This window comes from Parus major, chromosome 5, assembly GCF_001522545.3.
Source record: "Parus major isolate Abel chromosome 5, Parus_major1.1, whole genome shotgun sequence".
In the NCBI taxonomy this organism is placed as follows: domain Eukaryota; kingdom Metazoa; phylum Chordata; class Aves; order Passeriformes; family Paridae; genus Parus; species Parus major.
In genome coordinates this window covers 46242663-46268105 of record NC_031774.1, presented here as the reverse complement: position 1 = coordinate 46268105, position 25443 = coordinate 46242663, and the positions used below count along the sequence as shown (strand labels likewise).

General features: G+C 37.5%; 1 protein-coding gene across 2 annotated transcripts in view; it reads right to left on the bottom strand.

Moving 5' to 3' along the window:
• Window positions 1-2457: 2457 nt before the first annotated feature.
• SLC24A4 (solute carrier family 24 member 4) overlaps window positions 2458-25443 on the bottom strand; it is an 87732-nt gene continuing 64746 nt past the window's right edge. For both annotated transcript variants that reach the window (XM_015631812.3, XM_019007095.1), the window contains exons 12-17: window positions 24396-24540; window positions 14874-15040; window positions 13291-13405; window positions 11056-11168; window positions 10356-10421; window positions 2458-8803 (exon numbers count right to left, since the gene is read on the bottom strand). In XM_015631812.3, coding sequence (XP_015487298.1) covers window positions 8651-8803; window positions 10356-10421; window positions 11056-11168; window positions 13291-13405; window positions 14874-15040; window positions 24396-24540 — 759 coding nt within the window. In that variant the 3' untranslated portion in view covers window positions 2458-8650. The remainder of the gene's footprint in view (window positions 8804-10355; window positions 10422-11055; window positions 11169-13290; window positions 13406-14873; window positions 15041-24395; window positions 24541-25443) is intronic.

Below are 25443 nucleotides of genomic sequence, written 5' to 3'. Positions count from 1 at the left end.
TGTTAGTGCTTAATTGCTGATATTATTTAAATTCACACCTGATTTTCTGTCTTATCTAAGTTTAAATTTTCAGCTACTGTATCTTGTAATGCTCTTTTCTACTATATTAAGGATCTCCTTGCTCCAGCTCCTGGAGTAATTTTCAGGCAGTGACAAACTCACTCAATGAAAAATTTAGTCCTCTTAGACAAACTGGTTGGCTGCGACTCACTCATCCCTTACTGCAGACTTGTCAGATCTCAGCTCTGAATCCTTCTGTGGGTTCTGGGCTCAGAGGTCCAAAAAAAAAAAATCTTCTAGATTTATTCACTAGCTGGGCACCTTTGAAATGCACCTCAGGTATTGGCATAACAACAATTTATGTGCATCACACAAATCCAACTACCCCAGTTTCCACTTCCCTCCCCTGCAGTTCAGCAGGGACAGGCCCACTCAGCATTCACCCTTGCTCTGCTGGTAAATAAGATTTGCTGAGACGAAAAACTGCAAAGTTGTGCTGCCTTGCATGGACCTGCTCACACAGACGAAAGTGTTTACACAAACAGGCAGCCATCCTAGGCAAAGACCTAAGATTTTGGAAATGCAGAACACAACAGTTAGACAATTCCAATTATATCTTTATGGAGGAAGAAAAAAAATTACTGGAACTATTAAAAAGGTCCAGGAAAACTTGGCAAAAATACAAAATTACAGTATTTTGGTGCTATCTCAGTTTCATGTGATTTGAGTGAAATCTTTCATATTTCTAATGTAAAAATGCAGTTTCAGAAATTTGAAGTTTTGAAATTTTTTTGTTAAAGATACTGATCAAATTTAAATTTAAAAGTCACATATTTTCTGCAAAATACTCAGTATATCTGTAAAATATTTAAAATGTGAAAAAGACAAATTTTGTCAAAGCTTTACTAGGTGTCTTTTTGAGCTGGGGATTTGACAGGTTGAGTATGTGACTACATGTTCTAGAATCAGGCTTTGGAAGAAAACAATTACAGAAAAGCTAAATGACAAAATAATATCCAGTTACTTCAAATTGACATTCCTCTGTTACAAATCCAAGCCAAATGGGAGGAATTCATGTCTCTTCTAGGACTGATTCACCCTTTCCATCTTAAGCCACAGCATCCTGCAGCCCTTTTTTGCAGTTTTATGCAGCTGGGTTGGAAAGGTTTAAAAATGGCTTACGGGGGAAGCCATTAAGTACAATGAGCACTTGAGCTACAATAAAGGGCTTTCAGAATATGCCCAGATTACATGACAATTCTGCTTTCCATACAGTAGGGAGCTGCTGCATCAATAATATGGCCTATGATAGGAGCCCTTAGGAACTGTCATGCCTATTGTGTCACTAATCCATAGATTATGTGCCTTTTATAGAGCCTATTACATAACATGATGGGTCACCGTGTCAAGGATGGAAAGATTAAATGAAGAGGCACTTTTCACATTCAGATTCTGATTTTTAAAAGTTAATTCTGTGTATAAGAAGGAATCTTCTTTCCCCAGCTTAGAACAATTTAGCCTAGCATACACTAAAGAATGAAATTTTTGCAAAATTCAGAGAATGCAGAATATCCTTTTTCTCCACTTCCATAAGACTTTACTGTAGATGCACAAAAGCCTACAGTGGCTAATGCCAGGTTTATACGCCAGTAAGGATTTCAGTCTCATGCACAGTGCTTAAGAAAAAGATCAAGCTTTGTTTTAACTTGCACCTCCTGGCAGTAAACTGGCTAGGAGTATTCATGAGAAAACTCCTGTCTAATAAAACTGTTAATACACCAGGCCATGAGATGAAGTAAATGAACTCTCAGCTCTGCTTTTCCCAAGAACTGCATTTAAAGCTTTTCCTAATCCCAGCACAGACTGTGCCACTGACAATATCCAATGTACCAGGAGCCTCCATACACCCCGAGGCTGACTACAGGGATGCTGGAAATGGGCAATCAAGGCTAAGAAGGGATATCTCCAGCGCCTAGGGAACTGGGAAACGAAAGTAGTACTGTGTGGCCTTTGGACCTTATTTCCAGCCTCTCATCAGCATGCAGCACTCAGTGTGAACCTGCTGGACACCCACACACCACAGGATGAGGCAACCAAAATGTTCCTGATCGGGGGTTTTTCTGAGGCTGCCAGAATTGCTTCTGGATCAGTGCCTCAGTACAGCAAACTGTGTTCTCAGCAAAGTCAGTTTTCTAGCCCCAAAAAAGCAAATTGTGTGTTTCGGAATTGCTGCAGATCAAACCGATACACTTAACTCCAAATAATGGCTTGATCCAGGCAATACTCCCTAGAATACCCAGAATGTGGGGCCTTCTGTCACAGTTCAGCAGGGTCCAGATTTCACCAAAAAGGTCTAGGCACACATCCTATTTGGGTCCTGAAAGTTTATATTATCAACAGTGTTTATGAGAATGTTTCACATCTACTAACCATCTGAGAAAAAAAACCAGCAAGCACTCTTGTTTATATAATTTATTGATAGTGTACATATTTTTATATAGTGCATTATAATACTGACTGCTATAATCTTTATAAATGCTGAGTTAACTATTTTTTAAAATTCTCACAACAAAAATAATCAAATATCATGCCACCATTTTGTAACAAATTATCACATTAAATCCATTTGGATTTCATGACATATTTATCTGTACAATGGACCCCATATCACAGAGCATTCACAGTGCATAAGGTCACAGTCATTGAAAAAATAAGTAACATGAGAGATTTCTGTTATTTACAGTTTATAAACCCATCCCTTTCTGTTTTCAAAGTAAGCAGTTCTAGAAAGTTTTCATAATATTTAAAGAGGTATTGCACCTCTGAAGGGTGCACTGCAAATGCCTGCAAGTATGAAACATGGGTTTTTAAAAGGTTCAGAAGTTATTTTAGTGACCATAAATGATTTCAAAGAATTTCTTGCAATGGAGGAGATACCATGAGCCAAGTTCTATGCTCAGTTCCACTGATACTAATTTGTGCCAACTATCAGGACATTAATGAACACTGGCACCACTCCCAAAAATGTGAAGGGAAGAATTTGGTCATAACTTTGCTGCAGTAACAGCAATTTGAAACACATTTGTTGCTGGGGAAGCAGATTTACAAGTTTTCTTTGCATACATAACTGGTATATGAATAAAGACCATAATCTTTCTGCAGAAACCCTCTGAAAGGAAGCATCTCAGTTGTTATTAATATTTCTAGAGATTATATCTGTCTGATTTTCAGATATTCTGATACCTTTAGAATTTATTACTATGCCTAGTGCTATAAACCAATCTTTATTTGTCGATCAAGTTTATCAAGACCATCTCAGTGATAGGACAGCAATGATCACCTACATTCTTTGTGCAAGTGAAAAAGAAAAATAAGACTAAATTCCAACTCACAATTCTTCTAAGAAAATACCCAAATGGCGGTAATTTCCCATAATTATTAATTTCTTTCAGACAGTGCACTGTATGGTAGCAAGCAGTGATGAGTGAATTGCTATGGTCACTACCCATCTTGGCCTTTGAAGATACAGCTACACAAATCTCATCTGCCAGGAGAGGCATGTACAGGATTTCACAGACTTCCCTGGGGAAAAACCATCAGGACCTCACACATGGGGAAATGTGAGAAAAGTGTGTGCTCAAGTTATTCAAAAGGAGGTTTTTAAACATGTATATGGTAGGTCAGAAACTGGAATGCATACATCAGTTGAATATTCTCTTCTTCAGCAGGACATTGATCACTTGCATACAGACTTTTCCAAATGGTTCAAGGGAATAATAACGGGTTTGGTACAGAATTGCTGGAACTAAACTCTGTCATTTACCTGTGTAATGATCACATAAATCTCACCACCAACAAAATGAAAAATGTGGCAAACTCATGGAAATAGAAAGAAAATTGTGCAGCAAATGCATGAGCTGCAGAAATTTTCTTCTGAATGTTTAAACACAAATAACAGAGAGATCTGAGGCTTGCAATGACAGAACATTATGCTCCAAGGTGATATACTTCAATTAGGAAGATTCTTTGGTTTCACCTGGCGATCAGAGTTATTTTAGTGTCTGTTTCATATTACATAATGTCTGATCTTTCCTTGGCATGAATAATCAGACAGTATTTCTACAGCTTAAAGAACTCTACCAAAACCAACTAACAGTGGGACACAAGAAAATAGCATAACAATTGCAAGAAATCCAAGAAAGGAAGACAACAAAACTCATGAGGCATTTGTGCAACTAGAGCAAACGCATAATAGAAACAAGTGTAATTAAAGCAGAGTCACACGGGAAATAAAAGACAGAAGAGAATCTTCTCTATAATTGCTAAGTATTAAATTAGTAGACTTTGACAATTTGTTTACATGTTGACAGAAAGTTTACAAATATAATCTAAAACCAGAAGCTAACTTTGTCTGTTACAGCTGCAGCAAGCACATAAAAACAAAATAAAATTGGCACACCGAAGACTGAGCCAGGAGAAAGATGGTTGACTATGCTGTACCTGTACCTGGGAAGACTTAAGGTGTTCTTCTAGGCTAGACTTCAGCCCAGAGAGAAGCCCTTAGACCATCAAAGAGACATTAAGATAACTACATCTGCAGCTTCTTAGATTTAGATGTGCAGATCCTGAGCTTGAAATCTTTACTCAAGCAATACTTTATAATGCAGTACAATTGTTATGGTAAAGAAATGGAATCAAACACGCTGAACTCAATGGAAACACTCCCAGTTCCTTGCTACAGACATGATTACACTCCATGGGTCCATGGGTGACTGTGCTACCCCAGGGCAACTGCAGCACAAAAGAGCTGCTAAAAGCCCTCCTTGGCCAGCTGTACCTCAGTTTTGATCCTGCTGATACATAAGGGCAGATACACAACTGAGAAGTCTGAGACAAGGAACAAGTTCTCTTGTTTACAAGAGTGGAAATTCAAAATGGTATCAGCAGAGCACAAGTCCACAGATTCTGGTCAAACCTTTTAATTTAAGAAGTAAAATCTTTAGACTACAAAACCAATAGAACATGGAAAGAACTGAGTATGATAAAAAGCCTAGAAACCATGCTCCACTGTCATCTTAGGACACAATCCAGCAAGGCACTTGGATAGATGCTTAGCTTTAAAATGGAATCAAACCTACTGAAGTTAAGCTTTGCTGGATATGGGATATCTTTTTCTGAGTTGTGTTACTTTTCAGTGTTAGTATGCCGGCAAATTTCAGATCACACTAACAGTTTTCTCTCTCACATCCACCAGCTTTCTTTTCACTCTTGAGCTGAACATTAACTTACGGAACATTGTGACATACATTCCAAACTCAGCCAGCTAACTTTTGCAACAGTTAATGAAACAAAATGGCTACAAAATTTTATAAATACAATCTGAACAGCTGCAGTATAGAACTGTGCTAACAGGGGAGAGTCAAGCACAAATCACTCCTTTTCTTGACTAGAAAATGGCAAATTTTCAATGGTTTCCTGACCACAAAAGCTAATGTTTTTTTGTTGTTTGCTTGGGGTTTTTTAATACATTTGAAAGGCACTAGTCTGTTATTACTCGGCAACAGCCTCCTGAATTACTGATACATTCTGATGTGGGTTTACCTGCAATCCAACAATTTGTCAATCAGATCTTTCTTGGACCATTCAGTTTACCTGCACAGCTTAGTGTATAACTATTTATTTTAGCATATGGGCAAGGACTACTCAGCTTCTTCAAGTACTTCATATGATTATTTGTCATCAAATCTCTGACACAGCATCTCATAATTCTTTGGCAAACAATACATCCTTGGTCATGTGGTGGTGTCAAAGGAGAATCCCACTAATGTTATTCATAATGATAAGCATGGCATGATACTTGTCTCATAGCAACAGATGCAGATGAGAACACCCAATGGAATGCAGCATTAGAATTCAATATAAATTGTCCTGAAGTGAGTTTATATTTCAGGGAGAGCTGTAGATGATAGGAACCAGCCACACATTGGCTGTGGTCGTTCTGGATGCTGAGACTCTTTCTTGCCAAAACACAGCACTGGTTTTCTGGAGCAGGTGTTGTTCAGATTAGGCAGAGTAATTGTAAATGTGTGAAGGACTTACGGAATTAGCAAACAAAGTTCATGTATATTTGCGCTGAGAGTCGGCTGCTACAGAAAAAAATGGTGTCCATACTCTTCTAAAGTTGGCTGGCTCAGAAATATGAAGGTACAGTGTAATTTTCTAGATCTGTCCCTATAAACTTTGATGCCCTCATCCCTGTCAACTCAGCTGATCACTACACATTCAAAACCGGACTTTGGAAGTACCCTTCTATTATGTAAAGACAACTGAGCTGCCTGAACTGTGCACAGGAGAGCAAATCTTTGCTTGGATACAGTTCTCCAAGACCACAAAAACAGAATATAGGGAAAAAACCCATACACTCAGTCTGTTTCTCTGCTCATTTCAGTCCCATATCTAAGCCATCACCAGATTTTCAGCAGTAAACCGTCCTCCTGAAAGACAGCAGGGGGAGGAGTAAGACTAGAGAGGGCTATTCCTACAGTGATGCAGCAGTATCCTGCATTTTCACAGCCTTTCAGCAACAGAAGACTCAAAGATGAACACGAATTCCATCTCCTCAGCTTTATACTGCAACAAAAATGTTGTGAATGCCTGGAAATGGGGTCATTGGCATACTTGAGATAAAAAGTGTTTAATGCCATTCTTGCCTATTCAATTAAGCATTTTATTAATGCTGTATTTGTGTCCATCTTTAGTTCTTAGTTTAACGACACAACTATTTAATTAAGGTAAGAAACCCTAAATGGATACTAATACTGACATTTGTAACAAAATGTAAAGCAAGTAAATGTGTTGCTCTTTTTCTCTTTAGGATCACATTGAATGGACCCAATTCTTAAAAAATACACCACCAACACATACACTCTTTAATTTATCCTAAAATAATTTTTAAAATAGTTTTAATTGTAAACTCATTGCCTGGTGTAAACAGTATTCTGCATGTCAGATGGCTAAACATAATGATTTTCATATAGGTCAAAAGAAGGAACTTTCTGAGTAAGTGCTTATTTGCTTAGTTTTTATAGTATATTCTCATTGACACAATTTTTTATATATAGTCTTAATGGAAAATATTAATATATTTAAAAACACATCAACCGTTAGTTGATACGTTTGGTTTGGCTTATAAACATTAAAAAATTTTAAAAATCTACATATAAAGGTGACTGTGCTTCTTTAGAAACTTTATGTGATCATTCACATACAGCTTCAAAATATTTTTAAAGTTTAGTAGCAATTCAAAATATGCTGTCTCAGTGATTTACAATTATATCACTGCTAAAATGCGGAATGTTACTTGCTGTTTTAATACTCTGGGCTGGATCTAGCTGTCAATTATTCCCAGAGTAATTCCTTCCATCAGATTTATGCTGGTAGAAAGGATACCAAAACTTGGCTTCTACTTGGGGTTAAAAAGAAGTATATCATGCTTCAAAACCTGCATGCAATCAAATCAAGGACCATATTCTCTTGACAGACTTGCTTTTGTCAGGGTGGCTCTTATCTGCACTGCTCCGTGTCAGACATTCATCTTCATTAAGCTTCTGGGAATAAGAAAAAATGGTGAAGAATACACCAGCTTCTTGACTGATGAAATAAGCTTCTTCCTCCCACCAATCAAACTGAATCAAACCAAATCATAATCAGAGTGGGTTTTGTTGTCAAAAAGTCTGGATTATGTTCAGCTACTACTCCCAGCTGATAACAATAACTAATAGTTACTGAGCACCCAGTTATATTTTATTTCTTTAGTTTCTTCTAAATTTACACAATGGGCTTACAATGGCCAATGCAAAGTTTTTCTTGTGGTGTAATATTCCACAAATGTCAGTTTATATCTATGTATACAGCATTCCTCATAAACAATAAAACATTTTTCAAGTATGAATTTCTGCATGTAAATTCTCTTCGGTATGCAGTTACTCTGACTTCTAGTGTGCATCATCACAAGTGATACAACATACAACCATTTCCTCTTCTTTCTCTGCCACATTGCTCATTGAACAGAGTGATAAATATCCAACACTGCCATCAAAAACTGTCAGTGCAGCTTCTCTATAAGCAGAGCACTTGAAGGGGGAAATGATCCTCAACAGTGCATGCCATGGATATGTGTCTTGGACTTTCTGGTCCCGTAGTTCAAATATTCTGACTGAGCCAAGAAAGGTTCTGAACTTGCCGCTAATCCTTCCATGGAAAGTAAATGTCAAAACCAAAAGATCTATAAAGATTTTTTTCTCCCATCCTCTTGCTAACCTTGATGGTGGTGGTTGATTGTCTGCAAAAGGAGAATGAAAACCACAACAGAATGCCCAGAAATGGGTCCTTCTAGAGTTCTGTGTAAGATCCATGTAGCTTTATGACAGGGCAGCAATATCCAAAGATGAGGAAAATGCTTTGGTAGCCTTCAGCTAGCATGTTGAAAGAAAGGTATGCTTTCCTTCCATATAGGTAAAAGTGCTCATTAGCTGATTAAGCAGGAATGACACTCAAATTACTGATGGAAAGAAGGTAGAAATGTGAAATGCCTCCTGTCATTTACATCATGTGCAATCAGAAGAATTTCAGTCTCTCTCCTTGCTGTGGCTTAAAGTTCTTCTCGGCACATAGGGAAGTTGACAAAGGTGAAGACATTGAACTCTATCATTATAGATAAACACAGGAAAATAGCATATAGAAGCAACACGTAGATGCCTAACTTCCTGTCAAGTTTCCACTTATTTATATGGATTCCAAACACCTGCAAGCAAACAGAGTGTCAGTTAATTAAGTTCTGAAGGAGACTTTTGGAAACAACCATTATAAAGCTAAAAATGAGTCTTTTGAATTAGAGGTCTTTCAGGAAGACAAAAAATATATTCTTGGTATTTTATAGACTGAAAGGCAAAATACATTATTGACTGTCCTAAGTCTCAGTTGTCCTGTGACTGTTTTACAAAATATTCAATGTACTAAACTAAATTAATGTCCCTCCCCTCAAGTGTTGCTCTGCAAATCCTTTATGTCCCAGTAGTACACCAGCACCTAATGACCATTCTTTTCAACAGCTTCAGAAGAGGTGCTCTGCTTGCTTATCTGCTGAGCTCCAGAATTAAGGGGTTACAAGTTACAGGTAGCAAAGCAGTGAAGTCCTCATGAAGGCATCTATTTTCCATGGTGTTCAGTGCATCTGAATTATTATTTATTTTGCTCAAAGCCTTCCACCAAGTTTGCTGTGGGAGGGTCTGGGCAAATCAGGGTACTCAGCAGAGCACATGAGACAGTAATGGATGCCTAAGACTCAGGTGATCTGGCTTCTGATACAAAAAGACTCTTCAGAAATACATAAAAGGCTAGCACAGTAACACCTCTGATAATCCTCCCATTTTTTCCCAAAGTGCTGATTTAACAATATGCATGCAGCAACACCAGATACAAATGTCTACAGAACACCAGTGTTGTTTCACAGGCACTGTGCAGTATGGCAGGCTGGGGATTAGAAATGAGAAGAACACATTCTCACACCTTACAGATTAGGAAGTTAGTAGGAGAGTGAACAGCCCTGGTCATTCTATCACTTAAGTCATGCACAGGTGATGTGAAGCTTTGTAAGACTTAATCATGCAACAGTGTGAAATGTCCAGTGGTGACCACCTCCTCTACAAAGCCTCCACAGGCAGTCAGTGAAAGATGTTAGTATAAGTGGATATTTTAATACCTTTTTGATTCCTTACACCTGATTTGATTCTTCCTACAGAGCATTCCCTGGGAGTCAAGCAGGATCAGACCTTAAGTACCAGCAAAATTGACTTTTCAAACAGAATTATTGTTTCACCTTAAGAAGTTATGTGTTACAACGTTGTCTTATGCCGAGTGACATTTAGCATGTCTCTTCCAAGTCCTGGGGTTCACAGTCCTCACAGACTAGTCTTCATTAAGGGTTTAGGCTACAGCACTCTATTTTGGCTGGTTTTGGAAATCAGAGACAGGGACGAAGAATGATGAAGCACACTAGGTGTTGTCTCAGCATAGACAGTCTGGGGGTACGGACACAGGACCACAGAAGTACAATTGGATTCAAGTTTCAACACTGCCACTGAAACCCATGGGACCTACACATACCCAGCATCTCTTGCGCCAAGTGCCAGATTTCAGTCCTCATTGAGTACAATGGTAGCTCTTCAACTCTATTGCTAGAAGAATGATACTTTACAAGCATCAATGCTAAGTATTTCTATTTTATCCTTCTGGAACATGTAAATACCTAAGAAGTATTTTCAAACTGAAATATTTGTAGATGCTCTAATACTTACAGTAAGTGCCACTGATCCTAGCAAAAGTGCAACTGAATAAACCAATCCTTTGCTGTTTATTTTAACCTGTGGAAATCAGAAAAGACTTTTAAAACGCTGACCATATAACTGTGCTTTGGAGATCAAAAATCAATTTACTGATTTAAAGTCCACCTTCTGTTTTGAATAGCATCTTACATATTTTAAATTACACAAATCCGTAACAGATGTATCCTAATGAAGAACGGGAAGATTAAGGAATCAAACTGAATGTAAAATAATCCCATCTCCATTAAAAAAGAAGTGAGCATTTATAACAGATTTTATGTTCAAAATGCTCAGAATTTGGGAGATATGTCGTTATTCTGATTTAGTGACAAAAGTGCTATGACGCATGGAGACAAGTATACTGTAAGTTGTGTAGCAAGAGAATGATAGAGCCATGAACCATCCATAGCAATAGTATTCTGCCACACAGTGTCATGTACTCCAGTTGACAAACTGGAAATTAACTGCAGCTTGTGGAAGAAGAATTGCTTCCTTAACTGGATTCCTTGTCAAAGAAATAACACCTTAGTGTTATTAGTATTAGTAACTAATAACATGATCAACAGGTTGGTTTTAAATGAATTCTATTTGCACTCTATTTTCATGGTTTCTTTTTAGGATTTTTAAAAAATAGAATAAAGGTGCAAATTAAAGATTTGCCAAGTATACATACAGTTGATCCATAATCGATTGCCATGGTCTGCAAACCCCATGGAACACCAAGTCCCACCAGAATATCAAAGACATTGCTCCCTACTGTATTGGATACTGCCATGTCACCAAGGCCTGTAGAGGAAAAAAAAAAAACAACAAAAACCAACTCTTTGATAAAATCAAAGTATATGGCCATTACTCTGTGAACTGGAGGAAACTAAAGGGAAATGATCTGCATTGGTCCAATCCCCCTTGAAGTGGTCACAGTGTCTGAGGTAGGCGGGCAATTTCCGTAACATCAGCCTGACTTTGAAAAAAATGTGCAAAAATTGCTCACTTCAGCTACATTTTCCTTGTTTCTTGCAAAGCCTTTGTAGGGTCTGTGGTATCCATGCAGCACCTGAGGACTATGTGAAAAGTCTTGTTCTAGGTAGCCTGCAGCCACAGGGAACCTGAAGATTATGTACCGGACTTAGTATGTGGATATGTGACCTTTATCTCATGTGAATGAAAGGAGAACCTGAAAATAACCAGTTATTATGCATATCATAACCAATGATATTATGCACTTCCATGGGGCTTAATCAGTAATAATTTCATTTCAACAAACATAAAATTCTACAGCAAAGGAAAAGAAAGGTAAATTGTGCTAAGGTACATAGATATTTTGCAAAATCTACTTCTAATGCTCACCACTGGCTGGCATCTAATTCTGCACCAGTGCCAGTGGGTATGAGGAAGGCAAAATTCTTTGTCCCTGCTAACTTCTCTTAGACCTAACTGGCCTAACTATTGAATCACTTCCACTAAGTGAATAATAGAAAGGAAGGAACTGAAAAGAACAGGAACTCTGACATAAATGGGAAATGTCCCAGAAATAGTTTCAGAGTAAACAGAGTGGAGACAGACACTACCATACCATAAGTATATGATCTTCTAGCAGGAAGCTGCTGAAAGGCAATTCTTTGGATCTAAATTATGGTCCATCTACACCTGTCTGCTTTCTGTCAGTGAACAACTCTCTTGAATTCAAGCACTGCAAATTCCCTGTACTGTCTTTAAAGGCATTGAGCCCCTTTTTGTTAATCTAGTGCTTACCTTAACTTTCAGAGCAAACAACCTTTGCAGTATTTTTGTCTAGTACAACAGAAGAACTAATCTAATGAAGCAGATTGTTAATTTAAAAATGTAACATTTTCCTAGCTCTTGAAAAAACCTGCTCACTTTAATTAATACACGTGCAAAATTAATTTAGTAGGAAGGTAGTTCCATAATAACTCTGAATAATTTGTTATACTGTTCTTGTGAGAATATTTTGCACATAACAAATAAAGCAACATGGAAGATTATATACTTTAAATGTATAACACTTCTCAAGCAAGCAACATTTAACAGCACTACTCCCATCTCAAATTACAGAGGTGGAGCTTTTGAGTACTTTATTTATCACTGCAAAGCCCTTGTTGTTTGCTCAATGTCGTGTGCTGGATATCATTATCTTACAAAAAAAGAAAGGCTATGGGAATTGTAATAGTGAAAAAGAATAAAATTACATATTTTTCTTATTCTACTACTGTACAGAGGATCACATTGTCAGCTTTAATGTTTTCCTAACAACAGAAAGAGATGCTGCTACCAACGTTTTACAAATTAAAAAAAAAGAGACATAAAGAAACTTAAAAAGAATTTAAATATAAATGAGAAAGCCTTTGAAAATTTCAAATGGACAGCTGAGGAGGATGTAGATGTCAGTAATCCAAAACTCTTTCCAGTGCAGCTATTCATATGTTCCAGAGGGAAAGAGGTCTGCATTTGGATGAGAACTCTGCCTAGAGCAACACCACTTCTGCCAGATCCTCTCAAACAACTTCACTTCCTTGGATTTGAGATGTCTTCTAGAAATCAGTACAAGTTTTACATGGAGAAGTTCTGGTCAGTATACATTCTTCAATGTAGTTTTAAATACCTGATATTCTAGTTTTGCCTATGACTTTTGTCCTTTTACCCTTACTGATACATACCATGCATGAGGCATCTGAAGTTGAGTTACCCTATGGAATGCCCTGTCCAAATAAGCAAAATATAATTTTTTGGTTCACAATAATTAGCAAACTTTTTTGGCTTTTAATGAGGTACTGAAACAGTAAAAATGAACATAAAATTATAAAATTGCACTGACAATTTGTGTGTATGGAGGGAGCAGATCACAGAGCACATATGTTAGATTGCAGCTACCCCTCAGCAGACACAGTACCTTGTCTTGCCACTATTAAGCTGGCCATGCAGTCTGGGACGCTTGTTCCTGCAGCCAGGAAAGTAATGCCCATGATCACATCTGGTATCCCAAGGGTGTATCCAATCACAGTCACCTGAACAAGGAGGAAGGTACATTAACTTACCATGTTTGGAAAGTCTTCTCATTCCAATACAGTTGTGGCATACTCTTAACTTTGATTTCTGGTGTGGACTCTAACAGGAATAAACTCAGAATACTCATCCATTTCTGCAAATTAAATACTTACGGAATAACCAGCCTAAAATCAACTGTCTGTAAAGGAAAAGGACTTTGGGTCTTATTATTCAACATTCTATGGACAAACAAAATCTCTACCTCTTGCTGTTCTAACATGACATACTGCTGTTTTAAGGAGATACAATACAATCTGTGAGTTTGGCATTTTTTGTTTTGTTTCCACAAAATGGCAAGACTCTCACTGGTTCTATTCTCAAAAGGACTGTAACCAATATTATATTGTAATATAGTGGCAGGGATAAAAATAACTTATTATAACCTAACACATAAAGAAGGAACTAGTTTCTTGCATGACTTCTCATATAATCCTGAAGTGAGCAGGTCTGGTTATATTGTCCCATGATATTCCAGATGCAGCTTGAAAAGAGCTTAGGCAATCACTGAAGGTTGAAGCAGAGTTCTTAGAAAGGACTGTATTTAGCTGTATTAAACTGTATTTAGCTGGAACATCCAAAGAGGGCTGAAAAAACATCAAGAAAAGAGAGCTGAAAAGGAAACAGGCTTGGAGAGAGAGAAGACTAAACCAGGACAGACAGCTGTTTCCCTGCTGAGACTGCTAAGGATGGAAGTCTTCTAGGTTATGTGTTGTTTCCTTGAAATAGTTTTCCAGTCTATCACATGAGGAAAATTGGACCCTTCACTAAAGAAAAGGTGTATTTTAGGAACTCACTGACAAACCTTATCTTCAGGGGCAAGCAGAGACCCAGGAATAGAAGTCAGCATGATTCTCTTGCTGAGACAGATAACAATGTACAATGGTCCAGCTACCTCTTAAAGTAGTACAGGCTGCAGCCTTAATGAGCACCTCTCTCACTTGTGAAGAGAATGTCTATATATGGAACCAAGGTACAGAGTATGACCTTCCAAAGGACATAAGATACAAATGTGTGGCTTTGGCTGGGAAATTAATTTCTTAGACAACAGACTGTTAGACAATCCTCTAACAGTCTATTTTAGAGGATTGTTTTACAAAGTAAAAATTACATAGAAAGTTGCAAACAGTATATAGAAAACACAATCTTTCATGAGAGGAAAGGAAACAAAGGGGTTTTCAAATACCTGACAGGCATTTGAGGAAAGTAGAGATGTTCTCCACTACCCTCCTGTACTGTATTGTGCCCTATACAGTAAAGGCCCAATTATTTCTGCAGAAAAAAAGGCAGTAAAAAGCTAAAATTATAATTATTATTGTATGAGTTGAAGAGACTGCACTACGATTACATGCTTTTCTTTAACAAATGCACAGAAGATTTTTACATACTTTGAGATTTCACTCACTATGAAGTCATGCTACATACACTTACCATCCACACCATGAAGTAGGAGAACAAGGCAATCCAGAGAGTGGACAAGATGAAGGTCAGCATAAAGCACTTCTCCCAGCGTGGCTTGCTGCAGTTTGGAATTGTGGTAAAGAGCACGAATATCAATGGCCATGTCAAAAGCCATTTAACTTTGTTCATTTTTCCATCTGCAGGACAAAGGAAAAAGAGTTTAGCCTTCCCATCACTATCCCAGGCCCAGTTGCACCTCTCTGAGCAGAGCAGATGATCCCAGAAGGATGTTTACATCGTGCATATCAGCTCAGTTTCCAGGGTACCTTTCAACTATACTTGGCCTTGTCACTTTCAGCCAAGTTCTGCATGCTCATCCAGAATCTTCTTACAATTAAGCCTGCCAAGATCTATGAAAGTCCACAGAAGAATTAAAATTATTTAAAATCACAGCTAATATAAATACCAAAATTAAGTCAGGTTTGTTGCTCTTTCAAATGTATTACTACTAATCCAGAATTAAAAAAAAATCCAAACAAAACCAGCAACAAAACCAACCAAGCAAAAAACCCCACCTTCTCACCTTAAGAGAAATACCAAAATCCAAGTGATGAAAATAACTTGTACATTCTGTACAGCAACAGAAAACAGAAGCACAAGACCCAACCTATGAGTCTTGGTAGCCCATGGAAATTTTTTTTCATATGCATCATTGTTCTAACTTGGACAGAAGTTTAAATAAACTGATACTTAGAAGATCTAGATTTGTTAAGACTCTATATCTGCTTACAACACCACCTTGACATGGTAAAAGAAAACTTCTGGAAAAGGAAAGAAGGTAGTGACTTCCCTTGTACAGCTCTCCGAAATCAACTGGTGAGAAATACCCAAGAACTTTCATCACTGAAGACTGGTAGACACCTTGTAATGTGTTTAAAATTTACATTATTGCAAATGTAATCTCAACACATACAACAGAATTATTTTTCAACTGGGCCATAAGTAAATGGGGTATTATTTATACAGTTTGTGAGGCATCCTTCAAGTAGGATGACAAATTAGTCCATCAGGCTAAGTCAGAGTATCACAACCAACATCATATGGCCATTTTGGCTTGGGCTCTCTTTACATCATGTTAGAACGTTGCCAGAATTAAGTAGGGGTTTCCATCACTAACTCATAATGCTGTGCTTGAGATCTACTAAAATATCCTGTTTTGAATAAAATCACTGCTCATATTGAAGGAAATTATCAGGTACATCTTCCAGTGAAGTTATTTATCTACATTATAAGGAACAGTTACTAACCAGCTCCTACCAATTTCACCAGTAACTTTCTTTCAGCAATGACTTTGGGAATTAAGATGTGTTTAACAGGAATTTTTGTTAGCGATTTTAATTGGATTGAACTCAGTCCTCTGGACCAATGTGCACCAGAATGCAATGAAATGTAATATTTAACATTTTAAAATTAATAATACATTTATAATTTATGAGGCTAATTTAACTTGTTGAGTGCAAATGTAAGCTTTTATGCACTTGCTTTTGTATATATTCTAGAACTAAATCTTCTTGCTTGAGTTATGAAACAGCTTTCTAACTTGAGATCTCCTTGTGAATTTTGAAATGCCATCAACTCATCATAAATTCTTAAACTAAGCTTTACTCTTTATTCCCATTTATAGCTTGTGGCTGTGGAACTTCTAAGACATAAAACTACTGAAGTGTCACAGGGTCATTTCTAATTCTAGACTTTCACATGTCACTGAGGATCTATTATAGATTTTACAGGAAAAATCTTTTTCTCTCAGATTACATATACTTCTGCACAGATGTTTTTTAAAACAGTTATCTTTTACCTGTTCTATCCAGGAAATGACACTTCTTGGCTCACTTTCTTCTTTAATTGTTAACAAGGCTGTAAATATTCTACAAAATATCCTATTGTAATTTCCACCCTGTCCTGCTTACTTTGTCTCAGTGTGGATTACTCAAAGACTCCCAGATAGTTAATTTGTACTCTGTGTACTCACATTGCTAAGCTTGGTTCATAGTCCAACAAGTAAGCATGGCCTAGGCCAGTAATATCCTCAGCACCTAATTCAAGGGCAGGGTCAGTGGATGATTGAGAAAATGATTGATCCAGATCTGATCTGTGTGGGTGTAATCTGACTGACTTTGGTGCTGCTACACACAGGCAGTCCCATCTCTCTTTTCAGTAACATAAATAAACAGAATTGCCTTAAGAACAAATAGAGCCTCTGCTGGGGAATATGCATCTTGTCTGGGATCCTGTTTAGTATACTGAATTACTCAAACAAATGCTTAACTGAGAACACATAGTGCCTTGCCACTGGCACAGCTATGTTTGCTCATTTCCAGGAAAACCTAAGTACTAGAGGGGGAGGACTTGCCTTTCCATTATCTTTGCTGAGTTTGAATGGATGTGTGTCAGATTAAAATTCCTGGCTCTATTAGTGGTGATGTTTTACCCACACAATGTCTTGAGTTGAAACTGCTTAGCTGGATGGTTTGTGGGAGTGACATTTGCATTCATTACATGGCAACTGGGCTCGAGACTTTGGGGACCAGCAGTGTGTAATTCTGGGGTTTGCTGGGTCAACAAGAGAAGCTGAGTGGCTATTTCCGAGTTAGCCTGCAATAGTTCAGAACCACCATGGCCAAAGCAGCTTACTTGACACATTCTGCACTGGCTTCTCTTTTGTATTTTGGTTTTCTAGCTTTTGTAAACTTTTATATAGAGCCTTAAGTCTATCTGGCCTTGGTTTTACCTCAGACCTTTATTCAGCTCCTACTATTCATGGAACTTGTGTGGTGCACAGGGCTGAAGAAGTCTGCTCTTATGCTGTAACTTGGCAGTTTTTTTAAGACTAAGTACATTTAGCAGCAACCTCAAAGAAGTGAGACTTTATTTCCTCAGGAAACTGATGACCTTATTCATTTCACCTGGCTTAGATGAATGCACAATCAATACGCAGCTTGAAGATGCAAAGTATTTTTTTTCAGCTCTTTTTAAGGCATTTATTTTGACGTTCTGTTGTTTTGGTTTTGACCACCCACTCTAAAATAATAATAATTAAAAAGATTTAATGATTAAGATGTTGAAGTGAAGTATGCTTATAGCTCATAACAAATTGTTCTACAACTGCTGAGTAGCTCCCTAGTACATCTGTAAGGAAGAAAATTATCATTTTCATTTAGGCCATTATTCAATACACAGCTGTTCTGTCCCATTACAAGACCCCAGCACAGTTGTTTTAACAGTGGTATCACCCACTACTGTGAGCCCTGGGTTTAAAGGCTCCTGCATCAACCTACACAATCAAGGAAAGGTGCATTTTGCGCCCCCCCCCAATAATGAAAGAATATTGCTTTATTACAGAAAGCAACACTGGTCTACATGCTGTAAAATGCTATAATGTAAAATGCTGTAAAACAAGAAGATGAGGGTTTTTTTGCAAGGAGTTGTTTTCACTACTTCATACATCCATTTTTTCTGTTTCCACAGATATTTGGAAACCAAGCATGCCAAGTATTTCAGAGAGGTATCATTACAAAAGAGCTTGATTACAATGTTTTTGAAAACGAAGTGGCAGCCCTACAACAAAGAGCTCTGCTAATTTTCAATACATTCCTGGACTAGTCATCTTTCCAGATATTATGCTCACAATAATTACTTACACATACAGATAGTGTCCTGGTGAACAAAGACAACAACACACATCACAGCACTGAGAAGAAACAAGTATTTCCTCAAGGTGCTAAAGAAAGCATATCTTACAGAAAAACCAGAGGCCTATTTGCAACACTCAGAGAGCTGAGAGGAGCTCAGCACAAAAGTGTGAAATGACACTTCTGTTCACCTTTAGATCAGAAGTATACTCTTGAAGTAAATGTACTGATTGACCCCACTTTGTGCTTTCAATTTACTTTATTTTAGCCTGCAACACAGAGCAGCCTTGTATCACACCCATAACATTCCCTTGGTATAAAGCTGTACCAGAGGCACAGAATTAAAAGTGCTCCAAGTAATAATGGGCATTTTGTCCACAGGACCAAGCTAGAGCTAGTCTGAAACAGAATTTGCAAAGGCACACAGTGCAGACAGCCCACGTGTCCTAGTAAATAAGCTGCAGAGAAAAAAACTTCTTCAATTTTGAATAGAGTGGAGTCTGTAACTACACCATCAGGAATCACATCTAAGTTACTGCAGTTAGTTAAATTTGATAGCTTTTCCACTTAGTTTTCCCCTTAAAGGCGTGTCAGCCAAGCACAGGTCTCAGTTCCATACATTAGTTACTTCAGAACATGCCAAACCTTCCCAAGTGAAAGAAGCAATCACTAGAGCTGACTGATCTGAAAAAATGATAATATCCCTGAAAGACATGAATCTAATTGGCACATAGGAGCTGTTTGTGATTCCATATAAATCTCTTACTTAAGTAAGATAACTTGAAAACTAGGAAAAGTATTCTCTAATTGAAATGAGAAAGGCTTTCTGAAGTTTACTATCCATTGCTGTTTTTCCAGGGTTTTTTTTGTTGATGGTAAACTTAGAGTGAAAATGCAGCATATCCAGGCTTGCCTAAAAAGATTATGGTTGCAAACTTTTTTCATGCTTCGCTTAATTTTTAATTTTTTTTAATTCCTTTTTTATCTTTTTAAATCTCTCTATCATTTTTCATTTGGGAAGGACAAACCTCAACCAACCAAACAAAAAAAACCCACTTGTTTTTTCTCCAATTAAAAATGATTTTCCAAACACCTGTCCCCTTGGTTCTAATTAACCTTTGTATTTATAAAGATGAATTTACACCCACATATTATTACCAATATCAATTCAGTTCTCAACCCAAAAATGTGTTAAAGTAACACGTGTGCCTCTAAACTAGGAGCTTTGTAATAACCTACACAGCAAGTAAATTTCTATTAGAAAATGACGTTCATCAGAGCTCAGACTGATTGGAAAACTTCAATATAAGTAAATTAGACAATCTGAAAACTTAATTAATTTCTAGTCATGTGCAGTATCCAAAACACAACAGAGAAATACAATTTTTTCTCCCAAGGATCGTACTCAATATAGAAACAACTGAAACAGATACAACAAACTAGATCTATTGTGAATTTTCCATCAGAATTTTTTTCCACAGAAAAATGTCTGGTGCAAAACAATATAAAAAATTGTTAGAAAATGGCTTTCAATTTTTCATTAGGAAAATTAACACAGCAGCTAACCTGCCATTTTCTTGGAAAATCCTTATTGATTTCAGCTCATATATATTACCCTATAAATTGTGGAGGCAAGAGATTCTCTGTATGAGCACACTAGAAAAAGGCTATGCAGTGTGTAAAACAGTATCCAAAAGGGCTCAAGCCTTTATCATCCTTCCAAGTGGGCACCAGACATATTAAAATATTTTTATTGCAGTTCTCCTGCAACAGACCTTTGGAAACTTTTTTTTTCCCCTTTGGAAAATACCAAGGTTTTACTTCTCATCCTCATTCAAAACAGATTATTTTTCAACCTACTGATACTCTTCTCGGAAGTTTCATTTTCCAGAATACAAGTTCCAAATTCCAGACCGTGAATCTGTCCAAAACAACTCTGATTTCTATTTTCAGCCTGTGCCTCTACCACACTTTGAATATTTGGATTCATGCCAATAATTTTCTCTGAAATACACAGTTTTGCTACAGCAAAAACTGGTCTACAAAAAAGAATTTGCTCCAGTACACAGAAACAAGCTTTACTCTCCGAGTTACAATAGGCTTACACAAGACAACACTCAGCAAAAATAAGATATAACTGAAGAGAGGTATTCCCCATATCTTGTTAGACTTGGCTGGATTTTGGTCTGGTTTATTTCCTATGTTTTAACTTTGTTTTCTAAGAGCTACAGCATCCTGAGTGTTCAAGTGAGGTACTCTGGGTTTGTCCAGCATGTTCCCAGTAATGGAAGACATGAAGTGAAGCGATAGGAGCCAGGTTCAAAGTGAGTAAAAGGTTCTTCACAGAATCATGAAGCTTCTTCCCAAAGGATGTTGTGAGTGTTAAATGTTCGCAAAGATTCAATAACAATTAGACATTAACATTAGGTTAATGAAGAAGAAACACACTAAGGAATTTTAGATCAAAATTTTACATCCAGTCCAGGAAGTTCCTTGAGGTGAAACAGCTGAACAATAACTCATCCTGTTACATTCTTCCACAGGCTTCTTCATAAAATCATGGCTGGAGTCAGAATATTGAGATAAACATTTGCTTTGACCAAGCACAAACATTTTAAATGTTGTTCATGTTAATTTTTTTTTTGCTTCTATCCTAAATGTTATCTTTGTATTTTGGATCCAAACAAAAATGGACAGGATTGTAATCTCCTTTATTGCCATCTCATTTTAGCTCTAGGAATTATTATTCCTGTTTTAGCTAACACCATCATGACTTTATATAAAGCATCCGTGCTCCAATTCTGTAAGAGAAGTAGTTCTTCATTCCTGTGAAATGATCAGGAGCTGAGATCACAGTATTTTAAAGGGTGCTGCACATGTGACAATGGAAGGGATTTAAGCATCCATTAAGAGCTGCACTGAAGTGCTTTTCTGAGTCTGGGCTCTAAAAGACCACTGAGCTATGCAAGGGCTTTAACACACCATTTTGTTGTCAACATATGCCTGCCCAGTTTTGTCCTATTTTATTCTGATCTGTGGGATGGTTTTTTAAAGTTTAAGACCTGTTTTCAAACAACTGTGGAGTAATCAAACTGTAAAGTTTCAAATGTGCCTTTCTCTTGGGAGATAATCACATAGTGTAAAGGTTAGGTCAAGAACGGAATCCCTATTTTAAAGAAAATGTGTTTTTCCCACACAGAAGCCAAAGGCAAAGGCTGTTTGAATGATACCATATGCAGTTTCCATAAAAACTGTATGTTTTCTCCTTTTTCAGGATAAGCCTGAACCACACCCACACTGGGGAGTGAGTATCTCTGGATGTTTGACAAAGGGGATATATGCTGAAACAGTTTGAGACTGTTTTCATGTAACAACTATATTCACTATTTCTGCTTGCTAAAGCCCTACACTTTGCTGAGCACTCCTGTTGACAGAGGATAAAAAAAGAACAAAATGCAAAAGACGCATTTTGAGATGACAAATAATAACTGTGAATCACTCAGAGATGAAACTTTATACTTCACTTACATTTACTTCTGTTTCAGAAAAAACCAACTTGTTATTGCAAAAATATCTAGAATATGCAATTTGAAGAAAGAAAATCAAATCCCAAATTAGGCTAAAAAATGTGACTACAAAGCAGCACAAAAAAAGGGGCTGGGCCAACTCACAGCCATTGCAGTTGCAGCTCCTAAAATACAAGAGTGGATTTTTTACCTAGGACACCACAACCAGTTGAACTGGAAATTGGCATTGAAAACTGAAAGCCTATTCTTCACAGAACGATTTACAGCACTGAAAAAATAAAAAGATCAGAACTTCTGATCTTTAGAAAATGTATGTGCCTTATTCCTGGACTGAAAACGTATCAAAGAAAACCAGAGGGGATTCTTGGAAACTCTCTACAAACTACCTTTTCCCTGAAGCCAGTTTTAAATGTCAGGATTTTTTTAGGCTACTGATTGTGCCACAGTACTGAAACAACAACAAAACATGATGCTGGGTTCTCACATTTTCACCTAACTTATTAAAATGGTGCTTTTGGAAGCATAATGAAAGAATTCTCAGTCAGAATATATGAGTTGAGCAATGAGAATCCAACCAATGGATAATCAACTCCAGACAACAGGAATGACAATACATGAAGATAATGATGAGGATTTTATGCTATCACTTACTCCCTTCTACACAACTCTCTTGAGCTCATGTTGAACTTTTGCTCCATTCAGTATGAACTGAATCACCAGTGGTTCCACTCTGGCCTGTTAAACCTCACTTTACCTTTAAAGACTTTCTCAAAAGTGCAGAAAAAATGCATTTAAAGAAGACCAGTGACATAACTAATAACTCCCTCTTTAGTTCAAAGCCTTTTGTCTATTGTGAATGTCACACACTTAAGGAAGATCTAATCTGAAATTGATCTATGTTTTATCCATAAAAAAGCTGCCTGGAATGTAAGAAGAAATGCATGATTGCACTACCCCAATCAAAAACCATCTCAGTTTAAAAGTCTTCCTTGCCAACACATGTAAGGGTGGCACTGGTGCTGGACAGAGTGCTGGAGGCAGCAGTGGGATCTCTGTCTCTGGCAGCGCAGGGTTGGCGCTCGGTAACGCGCTTTAGCGGGCACGTGGCAGCGTCGGGGTCACGGCTGCACTCACACAAATACCAGAGGTTTTTCTCAACTTTAATGATTCTAGGATTTGATGATGCTTAGATGGTTTGAGGAGATATTTTTCCTTTTTAGAAGTTGTTTATTAATTTCTGTTGTTTTTATTACTATTACTCCTCTTATCATTAATGCACTCATGTGCACAAGCATATTGCTGACTTGGATCCTGTTAGTTCACCATACAGCAAAAATATTTTTTTCACTATCTCATGAATGAACAGAAGCCCATCTAATGGGCCTATCTTCAGTGAATTAGTTTGCTTCCATTCCTCACTCCAATCAGTAAATGCTGACTGCAAAAAGCTCCTGTGGGAGCACAGTAACATAGGAAAATATACAGTACCATCTAGTCTTCACATAGTATACTTCAGTGTTTGTTCAATCACAAACTTCTCTTCTACAATGACTGCATCTGAAGCAATGGGATCACTAAGAAATTAGATATAACATGGAAAACCCTTCTTTTTCACTGCATGTGGTATTTATCCATGCCAAGCAATACTTAGGTCAAACACTAATTATGTGACAGACTACATGTCTGTGAGGGCTGATCTAATCTTTGCTATCTAATCTCCAAAGCATTTGGGCAAGAGTCAACCTGCAATGTGCTAAGGGCACCAGCACAAGAGGTTGGTTATACATAGCCCTTTACACTAAAGAATTTCAAAATCATTTCGAAAGGTGAATGCTATTGCGTACAGCTATTCTAACCATTTTAAACACTCTTTCTCTCCCTAAATATTTTTTTACTTTTTATCCAAGAAGCCTCCCCTGCTACAGTCACTAAAACAATTGATTATATATTTATACACCAAGGTGTATCTGGCCTAGCAATTTCGTCAAGTCATTATTAACTGTTGACTTCAAAATCACTCACAGCGCAGTGCTCACCAGGTCATTCTGACATGTGTCAATATAAACTCCCCTTTCCTGCTTTCCTTTCACCTCTGGCAAATCAGCACTTCTACCATGGCTGTCCATGATGACTGGAAAACACTTTCCTAAGATCTGGTTTTAGCCACCCAACCTCCAGCCCAGTTTTACTGTCAGCAAATCCATCCTTCAGACAGTCAAACCAATCCCTTTTCTCCTCTCTCCCCACTTATGTTGTCTTTCTTACAACCCAGTGTTTGGCGTTTAAATTATCTTCTTTTCCAGTACTATAAACACCTAGAAAGTAAGCCTTACCTGGCACTGAAAATGGAGTTAGACTGTCCTGTTCGTTTTCCTCCACTTGGTTTCCCACAGGGATGTTTCCATTTTCGATATTTTCCTGTCTCCTGTTCTGAAGTGCTTTGCTTGAGCCATTGGCAGACTGGATTAGCCGCTGACGCTGCGGGGTCAAAACACAAAAGTGCCACAGTTCAGAAAGTATTTACTTTGCAAAATCCGAGTTTTGTTCTCTGTCCAGCCCCAGTCACACAAGCCATTGAATTTCTCCTCAAAGCTTTCCTTCCAGTCAACAACAAACATATTGACTGGCAGTGGCCTACCAGTCCTCATCAGGATTCACAAGGTTAACCATCCACTTCAAAATTACTGGCAGGAATCTTCAAGCCATGATGGAGAACGTTGTACTATCTGTTGTTCCACACCATGTTTTAACCAATGTAGTTATTTTAAAGCACTTCTCACTCAAGAGTTCCCACTCAAACCAGCAATAGCACCTTAATCAAATGGTAACACTGAAGACAACTCTGCACAGTTAGAGTTGGCTTATGAATGACTCATTATCCAGAAGCTCTCCTTCTCAGATCCAACCCTTCTCCCTCCTTAACTCCATTCATTGAGGTAAATTTGAACTTCTATTTTTAATTTCAAAAGCAAGACTAATCCCTGCTGCCCTTGTCCAAGTACATGAAGCTCATAATTGGCCCTGCAGACATGTATAAGAACTGCTGCAGTTCCAACACAATACAGTATCAAGACTGCTGCTTTCCAACACAACAGTATCAAGAGATAACTCAAGATAAGTCCAGGGCAAATTCCCCTCATGAAAATGTTTTGGGCCATTTTTGAGGACTACAGTGAATACTAAAGAGTAAGCAAATCTCTGAAGGGATCCTGAAGTGTTAATAATACAAGAAACAGTTTTTAAGCATTTTGGTTGCCTTGTAAATTATTCCTTTTTTTAACCTGACCACTTTCATAATAATCAAAACCAATTCTTCTGCTATAAATAAAATCTAAATGTACACATATGCACACACACACACTGAAATAAACATCTTCTGTT